Below are 24,884 nucleotides of genomic sequence, written 5' to 3' on the forward strand. Positions count from 1 at the left end.
AATTTCCAATTTTTCCAATAAACTTTTAAAGATATACACTGAAGTCAGCCTGACTGGTAGTGGCACAGTGGACAGCGTGGCTACCTGGGATGCTAAGGTCCCAGGTTCAAAACCCCGAGGTCGCCTGACCAGGCAGTAGCACAGTGGATAGAGCGTCAGACTGGGATGTGGAAGACCCAGGTTCGAGACCCCGAGGTTGCCAGCTTGAGCGAGGGCTCATCTGGTTTGAGCAAAAGCTCACCAGCTTGAGCCTAACGTCGCTGGCTCAAGCAAGGGATTACTCAGTCTGCTGAAGGCCTGCGGTCAAGGTACATTAAAAAATTTTTCAAAAAAAAACAAACCCTGAGGTCGCCAGCTTGAGTATAGGCTCACTAGCTTAAATGAGTTATCATCGACAATATACCATGAATTGCTGGCATGAGCCTAAAGGTCACTGGCTCAGCGGCAGCAAATCAGCGGCAGCAAAACACTGGCAACACCCTCGCCCCCCCCCCCCCCCACAAAGCATGTATAACAAAGAATCAATGAAGCCTGAATTGTGGTGGCGCAGTGGATAAAGCCTCGATCTAGAATGCTGAGGTCGCAGTTTGAATGAAACCCTGGGCTTGCCTAGTTAAGGCACATATGGGAGTTGATGCTTCTTCCCCCGCCCCCCATCTCCTTTTCTCTCTCCTCTCTCTAAAATGAATAGTCTTTGTTTTTATTGACAAAGACAGAGAGAGACAGAGAGGGACAGACAGGAAAGGAGAGAGAGATGAGAAGCATCAATTTTTTTGTTGTAGCACTGTAGCTGTTCATTGATTGCTTTCTCATATGTGCCTTGATGGGGGGGGGGGGTGCTACAGCAGACCAAGCAACCCCTTGCTCAAGCCAGCGACCCTGGGCTCAAGCTGGTGAGCTTTGCTCATCCCAGATGAACTCATGCTCAAGCTGGCGATCTCAGGGTTTCAACCTGGGTCATTTGCGTCCCAGTCCGACATTCTATCCACTGTGCCACTGCCTGATCAGGCTAAAATGAATAGTCTTAAAAAATTGTTTAAAAACAAAAAAGCAATCAATGTACATCAAAAGTGACACAACTACAAGATTTTTGTTTGTTTTTAATTCAGTGCGAGGAGGGGAGGCATAGACAGACTTCCCCAAGCATCCTGACCCGGATGCACCTGGCAAGCCCACTAGGGGGCGATGCTCTACCCATCTGGGGCCATTGCTCCATTGCTCCAACCGAGATTTTCTTAGCACCTGAGGCGGAGGCCATGGAACAATCCTCAGCACCTGGGGCCAACTCACTTCAATATAGCCATGGCTGGGGGGAGGGGGAGACAAAAGGGGGAGGGGGTGAGATGCAGATGGGCACTTCTCCTGTGTTCCCTGACCAGATCAAACCTGGGACATCCACATGCTGGGCCAATGCTCTACCACCAAGTAAACCAGCCAGGGCCACAACTACAAGTTGATGCTTCTCAAGCTCTCTCCCTTCCTGTCTCTCTCCCTCTCAAAAAAAAAAAAAGAGATATACACTGAAGTCATTATAACAATCTCTCCTCATAATGTGAAGGGCAGATAATTACTTTTTGATCTTTAAACTTAAATACAATTTAAAGTACAGGAGTTCCTGTCCTGGCCAGGTAGCGCAGTTGGTTAGAGCATTGTCTAATATGCCAAGGTCATAGGTTTAATCCCTAGTCAAGTCACATACAAGAGTCATCAACAAATGAAAGCATAAATAAATGAAACGAATAAAATAAAAAAAAACTCAATGTCTCTCCCCATCCTTTCTCTCTATCTAAAATCAATAAATAGGCCCTAGCCAGCTGGCTCTGTGGTAGGACGTCGGCCCGGCATGTGGAACTACCAGGCTCAATTCCTGGCCGAGGCACACGGAGAAGTGCCCATCTGCTTCTCTACCCTTCTCTCTCTCCTTCCTCTCTGTCTCTCTTTTCCCCTCCTGCAGTCAAGGCTCCACTAGAGCAGAGTTGGCCCAGGCGCTGAGGATGGTTCCATGGCCTCTGCCTCAGGTACTAGAATGGCTCTGGTTGCAACCAAGTGGCAACCCAGATGGGCAGAGCATCGCCCCCCTGGTGGGCTTGCCAAGTGGATCCTGGTCAGACACATGTGAGAGTCTGTCTCTCTGTCTCCCTGCTTCTCGCTTCAGAAAAACACAAAATAATAATAATAATAATAATAATAATAAAATCAAGCCTGTCCAGGAGGTGGCGCAGTGGATAGAGTGTCGGACTGGGATGCGGAAGACCCAGGTTCGAGACCCTGAGGTCGCCAGCTTGAGCGCAGGCTCATCTGGCTTGAGCAAAAAAAAAAGCTCACCAGCTTGAGCCCAACGTCGCTGGCTCAAGCAAGGGGTTATTCGGTCTGCTGAAGACCCATGGTCAAGGTACATATGAGAAAGCAATCAATGAACAACTAAGGTGTCACAATGAAAAACTGATGATTGATGCTTCTCATCTCTCTGTTTCTGTCTGTCCCTATCTATCCCTCTCTCTAACTCTCTCTCTGTCTCTGTAAAAAATAATAATAATAATAATAAAATCAATCAATAAATAAATTTTAAAATAAAAGCTTCTTGCCCTGACCAGATAGTTTGGTCAGTTAGAGAATCGTGCTGAAGCACGGAAGTTGCAGGTTAGATCCCTGGTCAGGATACATCCAGAAACAGATCAATGTTCCTGTCTTTCTCTCCCTCCCTTCCACTCTTGCTAAAATCAATCAATATTTAAAATAAATAAATAAAAATTAAAAAAAAATAAAGCTTCTTATAAAATGCTCCATTTGAATTTTTTAAAGCTCCACTTTTATATCTCCAAACATCATCCTAAGTGGTGAAAATATCTCAGTAATAGAATAACAGAGACTTTAGAGTCAAATAGTCTGGTATTAAAACTTCCTAGCTGAGGACCCCTCGGCAAATTAAATCAGCTCTGTGTGACTCAATTTCCCTATAGTCAGGTGTCACTAAACAACAATGAAAATGTATTATTAGGTGATTTTCTCACTGTATGAACATCAGAGTGCCCTTTCAGGAAATGTAGATTGTATATAACCTATACAAGGCTATGTGCAGGACTGGAAGTTGCTGTGTGTGCAACTCCCTCATGAGGTTGTAAATGGGAAGGCCAAGGACACTGCACTACTATAGGCTTTATAAATACTGCACCATTAGGCTAAACTTTTTTTTTTCTTTTTGTATTTGTCTTAAGTTGGAAACGGGGAGGCAGTCAGACAGACTCCCGCATGCGCTTGACCGGGATCCACCCGCATGCCCTCCGGGGACGCTCTGCCCATCTGGGGCGTGGCTCCGCTCCCCAGCAATCAGAGCCATTCTAGCACCTGAGGCAGAGGCCACAGAGCCATCCTCAGCTCTAGGGCAAACTTTGCTCCAATGGAGCCTTGGCTGAGGGAGGGGAAGAGAGAGACAGAGAGGAAGGAGGGGGGGGAGGGGGGAAGAAGCAGATGGGCGCTTCCTGTGTGCCCTGACCGGGAATCAAACCTGAGACTCCCGCACGCCAGGCCGACGCTCTACCACTGAGCCAACTGGCCAGGGCCTAGGCTAAACTTACTTTTTAATTTTTTTCTTTCTTCAACAAATTCATCTGTTCACTGTAACTTTTTTACTCTATAAATTTAATTTTTAAATACTTTTTTACTCCTTTGGACTAATATTTAGCTTTATTTTTTTGTAGTTTACTTTATTGATTTTTATGGAGAGGAAGGGAGAGAGGGAGACAGGAACATCAATCTGTTCCTGTATGTGCCCTGACCTAGGATTGAATCTGCAACCAGATTCAGGATGAGACACTCCCACCAACAGAGTGATCTGACCAAGGCCATGTTTTCAAACATTTTAAGGAGCATACTGAGGTCTATAAAAGCTTTTGCTAAATTCTTCACTATGAATTTTCTTGGAGGTCATTTCTTTTTCTTCTACAGTTTCCCTTTCTTTTGCCTCCACTTCAGCTATGTGTTCCTATTCCAGTTACAACTCCTCATTAGTCACTATTCCTCAGGAATTACTTCAAGGAGCTCCTCAATCAATGCCTCCTCATCCATATCCAGGTTTAAAGTTGCTGCCATCTCAACCACAGCCTTGCTGATTTCTGCAACCTCCTCATGCTCGACAAATCCTCTGAAGTCATACAGGAACCTCGAATGTCTTCTTCCAGATGCCATTCATACACTCCTTACTGACATCACCCCATGCCCAGGCAAGGTTCCAGACAGTCATAGATGTTGTGATCATTCCAGAATTGCATGTTCTCTTTCCAGTTACAGCAATAGCCCGGGCAAAGGTCCTCCTCGAGTACTAGGCCTTAAAAGCTGCTATAATTCTGCCTGATTGGCAGTGGTGCAGTGGATAGAGCACTGACATGGGATGCTGAGGTTTCCAAGGTCACTGGCTGGAGCACATACATGTTCATCTGGCTTCAGTGCAGGCTCACCCAAGCACATGACTGCCGGCTTGAGCATGGCATCATAAACATGATCCTATGGTCGCTGGCTTGAGCAAGGGTTCATTGGCTCACTGGAGTCCCCCAGTCAAGGCATGTATGAGAAGCAACCAATGAACAACTAAAATGACACAACTACAAATTGATACTTCTCATCTCTGTTCATTTGTCTGTCTCTGTCTCTCTCACTTCAAAAAAAAAAAAAAAAGCTGCTATATAATTCCTTGATCCAGTGGCTGGATCAAAGAGGTTGTGCTTGGAGGAACAACACATTAATATTGAGATAAAGATCACCGAATAGAGGATATCCAGGATCATTATCAACACCTTAAAAGATACATTATTCTTCAAACAGTATTTTTCCATTTCACTGGCACAGCAGCAGTCCAGGGGGACATCTTGGAAGAGGCACTTAGTCATTCCTGACTTTATTGCTCCTGTAGTATATTGGCAGTGTGTGCTTATTGGTATGCCTCAAGGCCCTGGGGTTCTCACTGTGCTGTATCACAAAGGGTTCCAATTTGTAGCCTGCAACATTGCCCCCAAGCACAACTGTTCTCCTATCCTTAAAAGCCTTGAAACCTGGCATTGACTTGGCCTCCTTAGCAGATGAAGTCCTTTCAGTTATCCATTTCCAGAATAGAAAAGTTTCATCCACATTGAATATTTTACTTTGGCAAGTAAATTTCCTCCACTATCAAGTTTCCAATAAATACTCAGTTGCCTTTACATCAGCACTCAAGATTCACCACTCACTTTTCATTATGTAAATGAATAACAATACTTGAATCATTTAAACCACCCAGAGCTAGTAGTAAATTCAACATTGTAGCTGGGTCCAGCCTTTTCTTTCAACACTGTACACAAATTTTTGTTTTGGCCATGATCTTCATAGTACTAAGAGGAATATGCTTCTGTGTCTGGTCTTCAACCCAGGTCATTGGAAGTTTCTCCAGTTCTGACATGGGCCCATCTCAAATTTTTGTTGTCTCCAATAAAGGAGATCCTGTAACAATTTCTGTCGATCTGTTTTTATTCTTCAAGATCACAGAAAGGGGACATAACTGATTGGGAGCAACAACCATCACTGATTTTCTACCTTCCTAGTTCTTAATCATTCTAATTTCATCTCCAGGTAAATGACCCAGCATGGCTCATTTTTTTTAAACAGAGACAGAAAGAGAGTCAGAGAGAGGGACAAATAGGGACAGACAGGCAGGAACAAAGAGAGATGAGAAACATCAATCATCAGTTTTTCGTTGCAACACCTTAGTTGTTCATTGATTGCTTGCTCATATATGCCTTGACCATGGGCCTTCAACAGACCAAGTAACCCCTTGCTCAAGCCAGTGACCTTGGGTCCAAGCTGGTGAGCTCTGCTAAAACCAGATGAGCCCGCGCTTAAACTGGCAACCTCAGGGTCTAGAACCTAGGTCCTCCGCATCCCAGTTCGACGCTCTATCCACTGCGCCACCGCCCGGTCAGGCCCAGCCTGGCTTCTTAAGGGCAACAACAGCACTGATTTTGTATGTTTAGGGGCCATGATGAACAAAAAAAGTACAAGATTAAACCAAACAAAAGTGAAGTGATACTATTAATAGATATGGCAAACCTAAGATTTTGAGGCTCCTGCAGGTATAACACGGCTTACTGTTTTATAGCAACTTTTTTTTTTTTTTTTGTATTTTTCTGAAGTTGGAAACGGGGAGGCAGTCAGAGAGACTCCCGCATGTGCCCGACCGGGATCCACTGGGCACGCCCACCAGGGGGCGATGCTCTGCCCATCTGGGGCATTGCTCTGTTGCAACTAGAGCCATTCTAGCGTCTGAGGCAGAGACCACAGAGCCATCCTCAGTGCCCGGGCCAACTTTGCTCCAATGGAGCCTTGGCTGCGGGAGGGGAAGAGAGAGACAGAGAGGAAGGAGAGGGGGAAGGGTGGAGAAGCAGATGGGCACATCTCCTGTGTGCCCTGGCCGGGAATCGAACCCGGGACTCCTGCACGCCAGGCCAACACTCTACCACTGAGCCAACCGACCAGGGCCAGCAACTTTTTTTTTTCATAAGTAGAAGGAGCATAGTCTAAACCAGGGGTCCCCAAACTTTTTACACAGGGGGCCAGTTCACCATACCTCAGACCATTGGAGGGCCGGACTACAAAAAAAACTATGAACAAATCCCTATGCACACTGCACATATCTAATTTTAAAGTAAAAAAACAAAATGGGAAAAAATACAATATTTAAAATAACAAACAAGTAAATTTAAATCAACAAACTGACCAGTATTTCAATGGGAACTATGCTCCTCCACTGACCACCTATGAAAGAGGTGCCACTTCCAGAAGTGTGGCGGGGGCCAGATAAATGGCCTCAGGTGGCCCGCGGGCCGTAGTTTGGGGACCCCTGCTCTAAACAGTGGTCAGCAAACGGCGGCTCGCGAGCCACATGCGGCTCTTTGGCCCCTTGAGTGTGGCTCTTCCACCAAATATCACATGCAGGCACTACCTCGATAAGGAATGTACCTACCTATATAGTTTAAGTTAACAAGTTTGGCTCTCAAAAGACATTTCAATCGTTGTACTGTTGGTATTTGGCTCTGTTGACTGAGTTTGCCGACCACTGCTCTAAAATGACATAAAATAGTTTAATCAATATATAAGCCAGTGCCTGACCTGTGGTGGTCAAGTGGATGGAGCAACGACCTGGAATGCTGAGGTCACCAGTTTGAAGTCCCAGGCTTGCCCGGTCAAGGCACACACGAGAAGCAACTAGGAATTAATGCTTCCCGCTCTTCCCCCCTACTTCTCTCTCCTCTCTCTAAAATCAGTAAATAAAATCTTTTAGGTCCTGGCTGGTTGGCTCAGTGGTAGAGCATCAGCCTGGCATGTGGATGTTTCAAGCTTGATTCCTGGTCAGGGCACAGAGGAAAAGCGACTATGTGCTTCTCCACCCCTCCCCTTTCTCTCTCTCTCTTGCTCTTTCTCTCTCTTCCCCTCCCACAACCATGGCTCAGTTGGAGCAAGTGGACCCTGGGCACTGAGGATGGCCCAGTTCAGGCATTAAAATAGCTTGGTTGTTGAGCAACGGAGCAACAGTTCCAGGTGGGCAGAGCATCACCCCACAGGGGGCTTGCATGGTGGATCCCAGTCAAGGCACATGCAGGAATCTGTCTCTCTGCCTCCCCAGTTCTCACTTAAGAAAAATTTTTTAAAAATTTTTTAATAAAAAATAAAATCGTTTAAAAAAATACATAAGGCCCTGGCCGGTTTGCTCAGTGGTAGAGCGTCGGCCTGGCATGCAGGGGTCCCAGGTTCGATTCCCGGCCAGGGCACACAGGAGAAGCGCCCATCTGCTTCTCCACCCCTCCCCCTCTCCCTTCCTCTCTGTCTCTCTCTTCCCCTCCGGCAGCCGAGGCTCCATTGGAGCAAAGATGGCCCAGGCGCTGGGGATGGCTCCTTGGCCTCTGCCCCAGGCGCTAGAGTGGCTCTGGTCGCAACAGAGCGACGCCCCGGAGGGGCAGAGCATCGCCCCCTGGTGGGCAGAGCGTCACCCCCTGGTGGGCGTGCCGGGTGGATCCTGGTCGGGCACATACGGGAGTCTGTCTGACTGTCTCTCCCCGTTTCCAGCTTCAGAAAAATGCAAAAAAAAACCCGAAAAAACATAAACTTGCAACATTATCAAGTATTACGTACTGTACATAATTGTATATGCTATCCTTTTATACAACTGGCAGCAGAGGTTTACACCAGTAGTATCACAAATATAAAGTTATGCACTATACTATGACTTCATTAGGCAATAGGAATTTTTCAGGTCCATTAGAATCTTATGGGACCACAACTGTATATGTGATCCAATGTTGACCAAAACGTAGGTCCTCAAATAAGTTAATTCAATTCAACATTGTTTTGTTATAACACTGATGAGATGCCATAGAAACTTAACTCTTAGGGTTTTGTTTGTTTTTTTAAAGATTTTATTTATTGATTTTAGAGACAGGAGAGACACAGAAAGGCAGTGGGGGGAGGGGGAGACAGTGAAGGAAGAGTGGGAAGCATCAACTTGTTGCTTCTCGTATATGTGCCTTGACCAGGCAAGCCTAAGGTTTCAAACCAGCAACTTTAGCATTCCAGGTTGACTCTCTGTCCACTGCACCACCACAGGTCAGGCATTAACTCTTGTTTTTATTTTTTATTTTTTATTCATTTTAGAAAGGAGAGAGAGAGAGAGAGAGAGAAGGGGGGAGGAGCAGGAAGCATCAACTCCCATATGTGCCTTGACCAGGCAAGCCCAGGGTTTCGAACTGGCGACCTCAGCATTTCCAGGTCAATGCTTTATCCACTGCGCCACCACAGGTCAGGCTAACTCTTATTTTATGTCAATTAGCCTATGGTAAAAATGGTTTTATGTTGTTTCGCTGAAAGTCACAGAACCTATCAAAGACATTAAGTAAGGATTTACTGTATATAAAATGAGAATAACTATAACCATACCTTGCAGGAGGATTCTATGTGACATTCTACGTAAAGTATGTGGCACGTCGGGAGCACTCAATAAATGTTAGTTACTAATACCTACATTACTGTACTAAGGATAATGGTGTGTATCTGCAGTTAAATAAAAAATTCAGTTTAGCTTTTTTTTTTTTTTAAGTTTTAGCACATTTTAAGTGCTCATTCAACTCACCCTGCCAACAGGGTCACAATAGTAATTCAATTTATTATATGTGTTATAACAAATATGTTTTTATATTTGTTATTAAAATAAATAAAAATGTTTAGACTATTATATTCTATTTTAAATACATAATCCAAAATCTCAATTTTCTAATTCTCATATGGAAGAATATTTACTTAATATCAAACCTTGGCAATCTGAACTAACATTATCTCTTCAATTTAGTATCTACCATTCCATTCACTTCAAAATGAACTTATTAAATGTATATTAAGAAAAAATTTGAGGAACAATTTGTTGCTGAATAAAGTTGAAATCAATTAGTTATCTGTCAGAACACACTCAAAAAGGTTCAGTCTTAGATATCTATGTTATTCTATGTGAAACAGTCCAAAAGAAGTTCAGAAACATCATCAAAGAATTAAACCTTTTAATAAGATCATTGAGCAAGATGGAGTTCTGCAGTCCTAATCTCCGAATCTGTAACTCTTCCTCATTATTTTCCAATAACAAGATTAGCTGTCTGACCTGTGGTGGCACAGTGGGTAGAGCATGAACCTAGAATGCTGGAGAGTTACTGGTTCCAGGCTCCAGGCTTGCCTGGTCAGGGCACATATGAGAAGTAACTGTGAGTTGATGCTTCCCGCTCTTGCCATCCCTCTTCTCTCTCTCACCTCTAAAATCGGTAAATAAAATATTTTTTTTAAAAATGCTGGCCCTGCACAGTGGATAGAGCATCAACCTGGGACACAGAGAATCCAGGTTTTAAATCCTAAAGTCGCTGGCTTGAATGCGGGCTCACCAGCTTGAGTGCAGGGTTGCTGGCTTGAAGCCCAAGAACACTGGTTTGAGCAAGGGGTCACTGGCTCAGCTGGAGTCCCCCTGTCAAGGCACATATGAAAAAGCAATCAATGAACAACTAAAGTGTCACAACTATGAGTTGATGCTTCTCATTCCTCTCCCTTCTTGTCTGTCTCTCTGTTTAAAAAATAATAAAAATAAAGTTTGCTGGCCCTGGCTGATTGGCTGTGGATATAGCATCAGCCTGGCGTACGGATGTCCTAGGCTCGATTCCTGGTCAAGGCACACAGGAGAAACTACAATCTGCTTCTCTCCTTCTCTCTCCCTTTTCTTCCCCCTTCTTTCCTTCTGGCTCAACTGGTTCAAGCATCGGCCCAGGTGCTGAGGTTAGCTTGGTTGGTTCAAGGGCACTGGTCTCAGGTGCTAAAAATAGCTTGGTTGTAACCATCAGCCCCAGATGGGGTTGCTGGGTGGATCCTGGCTGAGGCGCATGCAAGAGTCTGTCTCACTATCTCCCCTCCTCTCATTTAAAAATTAAAATGCTTAAAAAAATAAAAAAGCCCTGGCCGGATAGCTCAGTTGGTTAGGGCATCATCCCAAAGTGCACAAGTTGCTGATTCGATCCCCAGTCAGGGCACATACAGGAACAAAGTGATATTCTCGTCTCTCTCTCTCTCCTTTCCTCTCTCTAAAAATCAATAAAATAAACATTTAAAGAAAAATAAAAGATGCCTGGCTTGTGGTGGTGCAGTGGACAGAGCAACATCCTGAAACACTGAAGTCGCCAGTTTGAAACCCTGGACTTGCCCAGTCAGGGTACACATGAGAAGCAACTATAAATTGAAGCTTCCCACTCCTCTTCCACTGCACTGCCTTTCTTTCTTTCACTCTCTTTCCTGTCTCTAAAATCGACAAATTAGAAAAAAAGAAAAATAGAGCCTAACCTCTGGGTATCTACTCAAGGGATGACACAGTGGACAGAGTGTCAACCTGGAATGCTGAGGACCCAGGTTTAAAACCCTAAGGTCACTGGCTTGAGTGCAGGCTCATCCAGCTTGAGCGCAGAATCACCAGCTTGAGCACTGGATCGCAGACATGACCAGATGATCACTGGCTCAGCTGGAAGTCCCCCCGCACAGTCAAGGCACATATGAAAAAGCAATCAATGGCCTGACTAGGCAGTGACACAAAGGATACAGCATCAGCCTGGGACACAGAGGACCCAGTTCCAAAACCCACAGGTCACCAGCTTGAGCATGAGTTCATCCTGCTTCAGAGCAGGGTCACTGGCTTGAGTGTGGGATCATACACATGACCCCATGGTTGCTGGCTTGAGCCCAAAGGTCACTGGCTTGAAGTCCAAAGTCGCTGGCTTGAACAAAGGGGCACTGGCTCGGCTGGAGCCTCCCCACCCCAGTCAAGGCACATATGAAAAAGCAATCAATAAACAACTAAGGTGCCACAATTCTGAGCTGATGCTTCTCACTGCTCTCCCTTCCTGTCTGTACCTGTCTGTCTTTATCTCTTAAAAAAAAAAAAAAAACAGCCTGACCTGTGGTGGCACAGTGGATAAAGTGTCAACCTGGAAACGCTGAGGTTGCCGGTTCAAAAAAAACCCTGGGCTTGCCTGGTCAAGGCACATATGGGAGTTGATGCTTCCTGCTCCTCCCCCCCTTCTCTCTCTCTCTCTCTCTCTCTCTCTCTCTCTCTCTCTCTCCTCTCTATAATGAATAAATAAAATCTTAAAAAACAACAAAAAAAAAAACACGCCTGACCTGTGGTGGCAAAGTGGATAAAGCATCAACCTGGAATGCTGAGGTCACCAGTTCAAAACCTTGGGCTTGCCCAGTAAAGGCACATACGGAAAGCACATACGGAGCTGATGCTTCCCACTTCTCCCTCCTTCTCTCTATCTAAAGAGAGAGAAAAAAAAATAGAGCTACCATATGACCCAGCAATATCTCTCTGGGTATCTACTCAAAAAGTTTGAAAACATTTATACACGAAGACATTTGCACCCATATGTTTATCAGAATTATTCATGATGGCCAAGACATAAAAACAACCCAAGTGTTCCTCAATAGAGGATTAGATAAAGAGGATGTGATATATATGTACAATGGAATACTACTCAGCCATAAGAAATAATCAAATAATGGCATTTGCAACAACCTAGATGGACCTTAAGAATATTGTGCTAGGCCCTGGCCGGTTGGCTCAGAGGTAGAGCGCCGGCCTGGCGCGCAGGGGACCCGGGTTTGATTCCCGGCCAGGGCACATAGGAGAAGCGCCCATTTGCTTCTCCACCCCGCCCCCCTCTCCTTCTTCTCTGTCTCTCTCTTCCCCTCCCACAGCCAAGGCTCCATTGGAGCAAAGATGGCCCGGGCACTGGGGATGGCTACTTGGCCTCTGCCCCAGGCGCTAGAGTGGCTCTGGTAGCAGCAGAGCGACGCCCTGGAGGGGCAGAGCATCGCCCCCTGGTGGGCGTGCCAGGTGGATCCCAGTCGGGCGCATGCGGGAGTCTGTCTGACTGTCTCTCCCCGTTTCCAGCTTCAGAAAAATACAAAAAAAAATACAAAAAAAAAAAAAAAAAAAGAATATTGTGCTAAGTGAAATACATAAATCAGAAAAAGCTAAAAATTATTATTTCACACATAAGTGGTATATAAAATTGAGACTCATGGACATAGACAAAAGTGAAGTGGTTAACAGAGGGAGGGGAAAGGAGCAAAGAGGGCCAAGTATACAGTACGGAAAATTACTTGACTTTGGGTGATGGACACACAACGTAATGAACAGTTCAAATGCTACAGAGATGTTTACCTAAAATCTATGTGTTCAGCCTGACCGGGGTGGTACAGTGGACACGACACGGAGCACTCAGGTTCAAAACCCCGAGGTCACCAGCTTAAGCGCAGGCTCATCCAGCTTGAGCACAGACTCACTGGCTTGAGCGTGTGATCACAAACATGACGCCATGGTCATTGGTTTAAGCCCAAGGTCACTCACTGGCTTGAGCAAGGGGTCACTAGTTCTGCTGCAGCCTCCCAGTCAAGGCACATATGAGAAAGCAATCAATGAACAACTAAGATGCTGCAACAAACAACTAATGCTTCTCATCTCTCTCCTTTCCTGTCTGTCCCTATCTATCCCTCTCTCTGACTCCCTATCAAAAAAACAAACAACCCTATATGTTCATATGGACCACTGTCACCCCATTAAATTTAATTCTAAATAAATTTTTTGAAATCCAGTCTGGTTTGTGGTATTGCAGTGGATAAGGCATTGACTGGGAATGCTGAGGTCTCCAGTTTGAAATCCTGAGCTAGCCCAGTCCAGGCACATCCATCAAACAATCAATGAACAACTAAAGAAGTACTATAATAAAAATATAGGTTCTATGTAGTTTTAAAAAATAAATATAAAAAATAAACAGTTGCGGCCCTGGCCGGTTGGCTCAGTGGTAGAGTGTCAGCCTGGCGTGCAGGACTCCCGGGTTTGATTCCGGCCAGGGCACACAGGGGAGGCGCCCATCTGCTTCTCCACCCCTCCCCCTCTCCTTCCTCTCTGTCTCTCTCTTCCCCTCCTGCAGCCAAGGCTCCACTGGAGCAAGGTTGGCCCAGGCGCTGAGGATGGCTCTGTGGCCTCTGCCTCAGGTACTAGAATGGCTCTGGGTGCAACAGAGCAATGCCCTAGATGGGCAGAGCATCACCCCCTGGTGGGCATGCCGAGTGGATCTTGGTCGGGCACATGCGGGAATCTGTCTGACTGCCTCCCCATTTCCAACTTCAGAAAAATACAAAAATACAAAAATAAATAAAAATAAACAGTTGCCTGACCAGGTGGTGGTGCAGTGGGTAGAGCACAGGACTGGGATGCAGAGGACCCAGGTTCGAGACCCTGATGTTGCCAGCTTGAGTGTGGGCTCATCTGGTTTTAGCAAAAATCCCACCAGCTTGAACCCAAGGTCGCTGGCTCGAGCAAGGGGTTACTCGGTCTGCTAAAGGCCCACGGTCAAGGCACATATGAGAAAGCAATCAATGAACAACTAAGGTGTTGCAATGCGCAATGAAAAACTAATGATTGATGCTTCTCACCTCTCTCCGTTCCTGTCTGTCTGTCCCTGTCTATCCCTCTCTCTGACTCGCTGTCTCTGTAAAAAATAAATAAATAAACAGTTGATTTCCTTTTTTAGATTTGTTGATTTGGGGGGGGAGGGAGGGAGGGAGAGAGAGAGAAAGGGAGAGAGAGAGAAAGAGAGAGAGAGAGAGAGAGAGAGAGAGAGAGAAGGGGGAGGAAGAGGGAAGAGTGGAAGTATCAACTCTTCTCATTTGTGCCTTGACCAGGCAAGCCCAGGGTTTCAAACCTGCGACCTCAGCATTCCAGGTCAATGCTTTATCCCCTGTGATACCACAGGTCAGTCTATCAGATTTCCTTTTTTTTGTTTTAATTTATATATTGATATGTGTGTGAGTGAGAGAGAGAGAGAGAGAGAGAGAGAGAGAGGCACCAGTTTGTTGTTTCACTCATTTATACATTCATGGGTTGATTCCTATATGTGCACTGACCCAAGATTGAACCTGCAACCTTGCCATATCACGACCATAACCAACTGAACTACCAGGACAGGGTGAAAAATTATCAAAAGACTTCAATGCAAGGTTCTCTTACAACTAGGTCTTAAGTGCCCCCAGACTGATGACAATTTTAAGACTTCATGGTTCGTAAGACACATTCCAATATCAGAGAAGTTAAAAACAAGATAAATTTGCACCTTGAGATCAACCTTATAAGGCAGTGGTTCTCAAAGTGTACTCCCTAGATGATTTCAAGGTGCGCCCTATGGTATTCCAGAGAAATATGTGCCTGTTGGGGACCAAAAAACCAAAAGGGTTGTTGGAGTTTAGATTTTTGGGAGACAGAGGTGTGGGGAATTGGCTGTAAACTGACAATCAGCCCAACCCCCCACCTCTCTGCCTGATTAGGTTGCAAAGGCTGTTATGCTGTGGTGCTGGATTGATTATTTACACATGTTCCTCGGAAAGACTGGAGGCAAGTTTCTTCTATCCTTTGTTTGGTGTAAAGTTAAGATGATATATATGGTGGGGGTTTTCTGCAGTCAACACAATTAAGAGTAAAAAGAGAGGAATTCTTCAATGTATCAATGAGGAAATGAGAGTTTGCCTTTCAAATACATGCCCAAACATTGAAGAAATCTCTAAGACACATCAGGCTCATGTTTCTCATAAACACAAGAATGAAAAAACAACACATTTGTGCTGGGACCTGCCAAATTTACTAAATCTTACTAAGAAAGTATCTATATATATAAAAAGATAACTTTTTTGTTGTTTTTTAATTTTTTAACCTCTCTTTTTTACGAATTCTAAAAAGCATAACAAAAAATGTAACAAAAGTGTTTCTTAATGTCAGAATAAATTTAATTTTGTCATATTTATTTTGTTTAATTACCATAATAACACACTTGGACTTTTTTTTTCTTTAATATTTGACTTTATTATTATAACATATTTATCAGAAATTTGTATATAGTGTGACTACAATTTTTTGTAGGATTTTAAATGTGCCCCGACTTTAAAAAGTTTGAGAACCACTGTTATAAGGTAAAAGCACATTCTATAAAATTGAGGTGTTATATGTGCCATGGGCAGAGGGGCACGCTTAATTACATTTATGCATCCCAAAACAGTTGGATATTAACTTTCAATTTACAATGTTGTCTTAGTTCTTTACCTTATTTCACTTGAGACAACTTCAACTTGCAGAAAAGGTTATAGCTAAAAGCCCTAAGAGGTATTCTCAAAGTGAATGAGGAAAAATTTCTAAGTAAGAAGTTTTTAAATGACCCATTATAGTTAGTTTTCTTAATAATGTTACTTTTTGCCTGACCTGTGGTGGCACAGTGGATAAAGCATCGACCTGGAAATGCTAAGGTCACCGGTTCAAAACCCTGGGCTTGCCTGGTCAAGGCACATATGGGAGTTGATGCTTCCTGCTCCTCCCCCCTTCTCTCTCTCTGTCTCTCTCCTCTCTCTCTCTCTCTCTCCCTCTCTCTCTTTCTAAAAAAAATGAATTAAAAATTTTTTAAATGTTACTTTTATAGTTTTAAAGTTGTATTTTAGTTGCCTATCAAATCCCTATAAAAGGGATTCCTAACTTGTCATTTAACCGTCTGAAAATATATAGAAACTAGTTTAAGTGTGTCTATTCTTCCACAGAAAATTCATCTTCTCAAAAGGATCCATATATCAAAAAGACTAAGAATCACTTCTTTTTTTAAGAATCACTTTCTTAAGAGAATTGCTTCAACTACAAATTAAGACTTACAGAGAGTCAAAGTATTCTATAATCTGAAGGACATCACCGGGCCAAAAGTTATATTGGGGTTTTTTGTTTTTTCTTTTGGGAGGGGTGTAGAAAATAGATTCATTTCTTCTAGAACAAATTAAAATAATGCAATACCTTATTTAACAAAACTATTACTGAGTGTTAAATCTGATAAAAGAGCTCCTATTAAGGAAAACTTTGAATATGTAACAAATACTTTCTAATTTATCAGTTCTGAGTTTTCTAAAAATGGAACACACCTATATTTTATACCCACAGTCATATTACTGAATGAAATTTCAACTACAAAAAGTTCACTGCTATACTTTTTGCTTTGTGTCACTTAAACTTTTATGTTAAGCACATTAGGAAAGAGGCACTCTCATTTCTGATCTCTAGAATCACTGCTATCATGCATTTAAATAATTAATGCAGCCTGACCAGGCAGTGGCGCAGTGGATAGAGCATCGAACTGGGATGTGGAGGACCCAGGTTCGAGACCCCCAGGTCGCCAGCTTGAGCATGGGCTCATGTGGCTTGAGTAAAAGCTCACCAGCTTGGACCCAAGGTCGCTGGCTTGAGCAAGGGGTTACTTGGTCTGCTGAAGACCCACAGTCAAGGCACATATGAGAAAGCAATCAATGAACAACTAAGGTATCGCAGCAAAAAACTGATGATTGATGTTTCTCATCTCTCTCCGTTCCTGTCTGTCTGTCCCTATCTATCCTTCTCTCTGACTCTCTCTCTGTCCCTGTAAAAAAATAAAAATAAATAAATAAATAAATAAAAAGATAATTAATGCAGGCATTCCAAAGAGGTTCTATACCAAAGCAGCCAGACTAAGTTAAGATCATTACCAGAAGTTTTTTTAAAAGATAGTTTTTTAAAAGGAATAGGATTAACTTATTAAATCATTAACTGCTGACTTGATGAATAATTAATTCTTCTAGTAACATAATAAAATTCCAACTTTCTCCACAATAGCAAAATTGTGGAGCAATTTTGGTGTTTTAAGCCATCTATTTCACTCTTGCGTTTGGAAATGATTGACCCTTAGAGGAAAAATTCAAAGTAGTAAAGAAATTCACTTGTTGGCCTAATCTGTGGTGGCGCAGTGGATAAAGCATTGACCTGGAACTCTGAGGTCGCCTGTTCGAAACCCTGCACTTGCTCTGTCAAGGCACATGAAGGAGTTGATGTATCCTGCTCCTCTCTCCTTCTCTTTCTCTCTCTCTCTCTAAAATGAATAAAGTCTTAAAAAATAAAGAAATTCATTTGGTAAATCAATGATGCTTACAGGGATCTCAAACTCGCAGCCTGCCAAACAATTTTGTGCGGCCCGCAGACTAATCCACGAAGTTCAAAATATTTTGGATAGGCCCTGGCCGGTTGGCTCAGCGGTAGAGCGTCGGCCTAGCGTGCGGAGGACCCGGGTTCGATTCCCGGCCAGGGCACACAGGAGAAGCGTCCACTTGCTTCTCCACCCCTCCGCCGCCGCGCTTTCCTCTCTGTCTCTCTCTTCCCCTCCCGCAGCCAAGGCTCCATTGGAGCAAAGATGGCCCGGGCGCTGGGGATGGCTCTGTGGCCTCTGCCTCAGGCGCTAGAGTGGCTCTGGTCGCAACATGGCGACGCCCAGGATGGGCAGAGCGTCGCCCCCTGGTGGGCGTGCCGGGTGGATCCCGGTCGGGCGCATGCGGGAGTCTGTCTGTCTCTCCCTGTTTCCAGCTTCAGAAAAATGAAAAAAATATATATATATATTTTGGATAAAATTAAGTAAACCCGTGGATTAGTCTGTGGGCCGCACAAAATTGTTAGGCGGGCCGCGAGTTTGAGACCCCTGAGAAGGAGGGGTCTGAAAGGAGGTATTTCAAGATGTGTTAACATAGATGCACAGAAACAATGACAGAGCTTGTTTAAGGTGAAGATAAACCTTTCACTAAAGAAGTTATAACCCTGCTCTGACCAAGTAGCTCACTTGGTTAGAGCATCATCCCCATACACCAAGGTTGCAGTTACATCCCCGGTCACAGAACTTACAAAAATCAACCAATAAATGCATAAATAAGTGGAACAAGTCAATCTCTCTTTCCCCCATCCTCTCTCCATAAAATCAATAAATTACAAAAAATTTTTTAAAGAAACTGGACAAAAAGATAGCAAAATATCAAGACCACAGATGATTTTATAATAAGCAAAAAAATAGAAGAAACTACTTTGCCTATCATACATCCATACCCTCCCAAAGCTAAGAACCACATTGATTCTAGATATTAAAAAAAAAAAAAGCAGAATGAATCAAAAAATTTCTGAAATACAGGTCTCACAGTCTCTAGCACAACAGATGCCATAGTTAAAACAGATTGGAGCCAATTATTTCATAGTGAAAAAGATCGGTTAGAAGCCGACTAATAAGGCCCTGGCCAGATAGCTCAGTTGGTTAGAGTACCATGCTAAAGCACAGAGGTTGCCGGTTTCAATTCATGGTCAGGACAAATACAGGATGAAATTGATGTTCCTGTCTCTCTCTAAAATCAATAAAATAAAAATTTTAAAAAAAATTTTTAAGCCTACTAATATGTAAAAGTTAAAGGAGTTACATTATGAAAAAATATAAGAATGACTGATAGTCCCACTGCCTTCAGGAATTTTTTTGCTAAATAAGGAATAGAGTTTAACTTGAAAATAAATTATGTGTTGAAGAATTATAATTTGATAAGGGAGACTAGGGGCAAGAAACACTGGGTGCCAACTTTTTCTTTTTTTAAGATTTTATTTATTGATTTTACAGAGAGAGGAGGTGGGAATGAGAATTATCAACTCACAGTTGCTTCACTTTAGTTGTTTATTGCTCACTAGTCTTATGTGCCTTGACTGGGCCAGCCCAAGGTTTTGAACCAGCGATCTCAGTGGATGCTCTATCTACTGTGTCACCACAGGCCAGGCAGTTCTGTGCCAACTTTTAACTATAGCTGTGGAACACACTAAAACCTTGTTTTAAGACAACGCTGTGAAATAAAAAACAATTGTTTAGGCCAGGGGTAGTCAACCTTTTTATACCTACCGCCCACCTTTGTATCTCTGTTAATATTAAAATTTTCTAACCGCCCACCGGTTCCACAGTAATGGTCATTTATAAAGTAGGGAAGTAACTTTACTTTATAAAATTTATAAAGCAGAGTTACAGCAAGTTAAAGCATATAATAATTACTTACCAAGGATTTTATGTCAGATTTTCACTAAGTTTGGCAGAATAAATCTTTATAAAACAACTTACTATAGTTAAATCTATCTTTTTATTTATACTTTGGTTGCTCCACTACCGCCCACCATGAAAGCTGGAATGCCCAGTAGTGGGCGGTGGGGACCAGGCTGACTACCACTTTTTTAGGCCATGGTTGAGGGTCTCAGTGGATAAAGCATCCTCCAGGCACACTGAGGTCACAGGTTCAACAAACAGTCAAGAGCACGTAGGAGAAGCAATGAATGAGTACACAACTCAATAGAACTACTAGGTGAGGCCCTGGCCGGTTGGCTCAGTGGTAGAGCGTCGGCCTGGCATGTAGAAGTCCCGGGTTCGATTCCGGCCAGGGCACACAGGAGAAGCATCCATGTGCTTCACCCCTCCCCCTCTCCTTCCTCTCTGTCTCTCTCTTCCCCTCCTGCAGCCGAGGCTCCACTGGAGCAAAGATGGCCCGGGCGCTGAGGATGGCTCCTTGGCCTCTGCCCCAGGCGCTGGAGTGGCTCTGGTCGGGGCAGAGCGACGCCCCCTGGTGGGCAGAGCGTCGCCCCCTGGTGGGCGTGCAGGGTGGATCCCGGTCGGGCGCATGCGGGAGTCTGTCTGTCTCTCCCCGTTTCTAGCTTCAGAAAAATACAAAAAAAAAAAAAAGAACTACTAGGTGAAACAAGAGTTGATGCTTCTGTCTCTCTTTCTACCTTTCAACACTCTCCCTTACCCTCTCTCAATCTCTCAATCAATGGAAAAAATTTTTAATTCAAAACTGTCGTTCCGCCCTGGCCGGTTGGCTCAGTGGTAGAGCGTCGGCCTGGCATGCAGAAGTCCCCGGTTCGATTACCGGCCAGGGCACACAGGAGAAGCGCCCATCTGCTTCTCCACCCCTCCCCCTCTCCTTCCTTCCTCTCTGTCTCTCTCTTCCCCTCCTGCAGTCGAGGCTCCATTGGAGCAAAGATGGCCCGGGCACTGGGGATGGCTCCTTGGCCTCTGCCACAGGCGCTAGAGTGGCTCTGGTCGCAACAGGGCGACGCCCCGGAGGGGCAGAGCATCGCCCCCTGGTGGGCAGAGCGTCACCCCCTGGTGGGCGTGCCGGGTGGATCCCGGTCGGGCACATACGGGAGTCTGTCTGACTGTCTCTCCCCGTTTCCATCTTCAGAAAAATACAAAAAAAAACCCCAAAACTGTCGTTCCCTCTGCTCAAAATAAAGTTGTTTCTTAACTATACCTGTCTGCTATACTCTTTAGCAGTCAGGTACGCTTGGTCTCATACATGTGAAAAGAATTTAAAAAAAAATTGCCTGACCTGTTGTGGCGCAGTGGATAAAGCATTGACCTGGAATGCTGAGGTCGCCAGTTCAAAACCTAGGCTTGCCTAATCTAGGCACATATGAGAGTTGATGCTCCTTGATTCTTCTCCCCTTCTCTCTCCTCTCTCTCTCTCTCTCCCATCTCTCTCTAAAAGTGAATAAATAAAACCTTAAAAAAAATTATTTAAAACTTATCACTAGTAGGCCCTGGCCAGGTAGCTCAGTTGATCAGAACGTTGCCCCGACATGCTGAGGTTGAAGGTTCCAGCCTGTCAGAGCACACACAAGATCAACCAATGACAGCATCAATGAGTGGAACAACAAAGCAATGTTTCTATCTCTCCCTCCCTCCACCTTACTCTATTAAAAAAAGAAATCACTAGTGTTCAACTGTTCATGACCATAAATTTGCCTATTTCCAAGGAAGGATCCGGGTCAAAGTGATCATTTGCTTCTCTTTCCCTCACTCTCCCCCTTTCTCCCTCTCTTCCTCTCTTGCAGCCAGTGGCTTGATTAGTTCAAGCGTAGGCCGGGGTACTGAGGATAGGTTGGCTGATCTGAGAATGTCACTTGCAGGAGCAGAGAGGATAGCTGGGTTGATTTGAGAGCACTGGCCACAGATGGGGGTTGCCAGGTGGATACTGGTCAGGGTGAATACAGAAATCTATCTCCCCTCCTCTCACTTTAAAAAAAGAAAAAAAAGAAAGTACTGAAATTAAAAAGCATTTAATTTAAATCTGTATAGGGACTCCTCTTTACATACTACCTATATTCCAAACTGAAAGGGCTCTCCACATTCCTTTCACAGTCACTTAAACAAAAATAGTACAATTTGAAACAATTTTTTTAAACAAACTCCATTGGGGTGACAGTATTCTAACTAGTACCCATTTCCTTGACTATCAATGATACATTTGAAAAACAATACTTTTTGGAAATTAAACTTTACTCCACTAAAATGGGCAAGTAAATTTTGCTAAATAATGCTCTGTTAGAAGTTACTGCATAAATTTGATTTTGTGCAACTAATTTTTCCAGTATCTATAAATGAAAATTTGTACTTGACAAGTTCCTGAACTAATAACTTGTATGTTTACTTAGTAATTTTAAATATCTCCTTCTGAAAAAGTATAGTGTATGGTGATCATAAAAAATAAGACATACAGTTGGTAAGGGTACTACAGCTCTTACACAATATTCCAAAAACGTGCTTTTATTAGGTATTCAGTGACTACGAGAGGTGTGAATATTAAACATTCCCCTCTCAATTCTTCACATTTCCTAACAAACTGACCCAATTTCTAGCCTGAATCTGAGTCTTCCATCTTTAGAAGAGTAAAAAATAAAAGTAATTGGGTAGTCCTAAAAATACACACCATAACTACATGACTTAAGACACTCATTTGAAACTTTTGCCAAGATAGCACCTCCTTTCAAAACAAACTACAACTGACTCACTGCTCTAGTTTACTTCATTTTGGAAATAAAAAAAGGATTCCTTAGCATTAATTTCCCTGTGTCTGTAAGCCACCATTTAAATCGTTCAATCTTAAATCTGTAATTCATCCCTTCAAACATGGTAGAAAATTAAATTTTAAAAAAAAATCAATATTTCCAAGCTATCTACCATGAAATTAAAAAATACCACCAGATTCAAGAATGTTCTAAAGTCATGAAAAACAATGAGAACAATGTGTATGGTCACTTGAAACCATCACCACACTTCAGATGATACTTTTAATCTCTGAGACCACCCATTTGCTAGAGTTAACCACCTGAGCAAAGGGTTTCAATGCCGTCTCACTTAAGTGGGAAACTATCAATCTCCCTACATAACAAGTTCCACCCTCGGTGGATATCTCTACATGTAGGAACAACAACAACAATTTTAAAAAGCCCGTGAGGTTGGTGGCAGAGTGAGGACAAAGGGCATTTTGAAACACCACAGAAGTAAATAGAAGAGGGCAGACTGGAGGCTAAATTAAAGTTCCCTCAGTGTATAAAGGCAAGAAAAACGAAGGTACCCTTGGTTTTCACCCCTGGGCTCCTCGTATTTTTCACTATCGCCCACTGGAATGCAAAGTTGGAACTACCGTTCCGCAGAAGCGCATCAAACCCTCAAAATGTCAGGTCACCAGGCAGCCTCTGGAATGACAGGCTAACACCCCTCCCCCACCCCCACCCCCCAAAAAAAGAAAGGTCCAATCCAGTAAGTGCAGGTCACTCTGCCCTCTGGGGCAGTTCCAGCCGGCGCAAGGATGGCTCTGATGAGAGGACGAGAGGGGGAAGACTGACCACCTTTCTTGCCTTACACCCTCAGCTGAGGAAACAAAACAAAGCCAGCCCTCCTTCTCTCCGGGTCGTCTCTACCCTAGCCAGAGAGGCTTTCCCATTTCCCGGTGCAGCCTGGCCTCCCGCCCCCGCCCCCAGGACAAAAGAAAAGGCACAGGGTGAGCAAGGCCTTCCTGCCTCCACCGGTGGGGGGAGGGTGCTGCCGAGGTGAGCAGCCCCCTCGGCTCACAAGCGCTCACACTCTTGGCCCCGAAAACAGCCGAAAGCGGCGGGGAGCACAGGCCTCCGCAGAGGAAGCCTGGTCTGGGCGGGGTTGGGGGTACCTTGAAGTAGCCGCCTTCGTAGAGGGTGTTGGGGGGTCCGAAGATGGCAACCTCCCAGTTGTAGAGGTCGGACTCATCCACCAGGGTGATCCGGAAGCCCTCCACTGGTTCCTCCTGCAGGGATTTCAGCTCCAGCATCAGGGCCTTCTGCGAGCTGGTCATCTGCTGCTGGGCCATCGCGGCGGCGGCGGCGGCGGCGGTGGCGCCGGGCCGGGGCCCCAGTCCTCACGCACCGGCCGAGCCGGACCAGGCTCCTCCCCTCGGCTCGCCCTCGGGCCGGGCCGCACCGGGCCCCTGTCTTCACACACCCGGCGGGCCGGACCAGGCCCGAGACGGCCCGTGGGCCGGCCCGGGTCCTCCTCACACACGACGCGAGCCGGGCCGGGCCCTTCTCCTCACACTCGGGCCAGGTGGGGGAAGGGGTTGAGGGAGTTAAGGGAATTCGCTCCGGCTCCCGATCTCGGTCCCGGGCCTCCCCCCCCCCGGAGGGGGCCTCAACTTGGGGGGGGAGGAGAAAAGGTGGAAGCGGAGAAAGGCGGTGGAGGACCGGCGATGGTGAGGAGAGGGGGCCGGGCCGGCCCGGGAGCGCCGCGCTCGCTCGCCCTCTTGTTCTTCTCAGGGGCCGCCGGGGCCAGAGGGCACGCGGGGCCGAAGGGCACAAGAAGCGCAGCGCGCAGGGGGTCTCGTAGCGGCGGCAGCGGCGGCGCGGGGGGAGGGGCGGCAGCGGCGGCAGCGGCGGAGGAGGAGGAGAATAGAGAGCGCCTCGCGCCGCGGGAGCGACGGAGCCGAGAAGGAGGAGGGAGGGAGAGAGGGAGGAGGGGCGCGCGCCGGGAGGAGACCGCTCTCGGCGACTGGCAGCCCAATGCGCGTGCGCGTGCACGCACCCCTCCCTCCTCCGCCCTCCTAGTCGTCGTCCTCCTCCTCCTCCCACTTCCCCGCCTCCTCTCCACCGCCCAGCGCGGTGGAAGTGCTTTGTGACGCCGGCACTTGTAACCCTCCCGTAAAGGGCCAAGTGGCAGTGGGGGCCGAGGGTGCCTTCAAGGGGTGTCCTTGCCCCCAGAATGATGTTTCTGCGGCTCGACGCCCTGGTTTCCAAGGAGTGCTGGGGAAGGAACCTCTGGTAGAGCTATAAGCGCCCTTTCCCTCTAAGTGTATCCCCAGGACGCCTTAGGCATCCTCCCAGGAGACCGAGTCTTCTGCAGGACCCTCCGCGTAAACATAGTTGGAAGTCCCTGCACTCAGTAGGTGCTTGACAAGAATGTGCGGAGAATGTGGGCCTTATCAGTAGGAACAAGTGTCCCGATATCTTTCTTTTTTTTTTTCTTTTATTTCTCCCCCCCTTCTTTTTTCTTTTTTCTTTCCTTCCTTCCTTCCTTCCTCCCTTCCTTCTTTCCTTTCTTCTTTCCTTCCTTCCTTCTTTCCTTCTTTCTTTCCCTCTCTCT

General features: G+C 45.3%; 1 protein-coding gene across 1 annotated transcript in view; it reads right to left on the reverse strand.

Moving 5' to 3' along the window:
* UBE2R2 (ubiquitin conjugating enzyme E2 R2) overlaps positions 1-24,248 on the reverse strand; it is a 125,843-nt gene extending 101,595 nt beyond the window's left edge. The window contains exon 1 of the mRNA XM_066256910.1: positions 23,443-24,248. Coding sequence (XP_066113007.1) covers positions 23,443-23,619 — 177 coding nt within the window. The 5' untranslated portion in view covers positions 23,620-24,248. The remainder of the gene's footprint in view (positions 1-23,442) is intronic.
* Between the last annotated feature and the right edge of the window lie 636 nt (positions 24,249-24,884).

Source organism: Saccopteryx bilineata, chromosome 2, assembly GCF_036850765.1.
Source record: "Saccopteryx bilineata isolate mSacBil1 chromosome 2, mSacBil1_pri_phased_curated, whole genome shotgun sequence".
NCBI lineage: Eukaryota > Metazoa > Chordata > Mammalia > Chiroptera > Emballonuridae > Saccopteryx > Saccopteryx bilineata.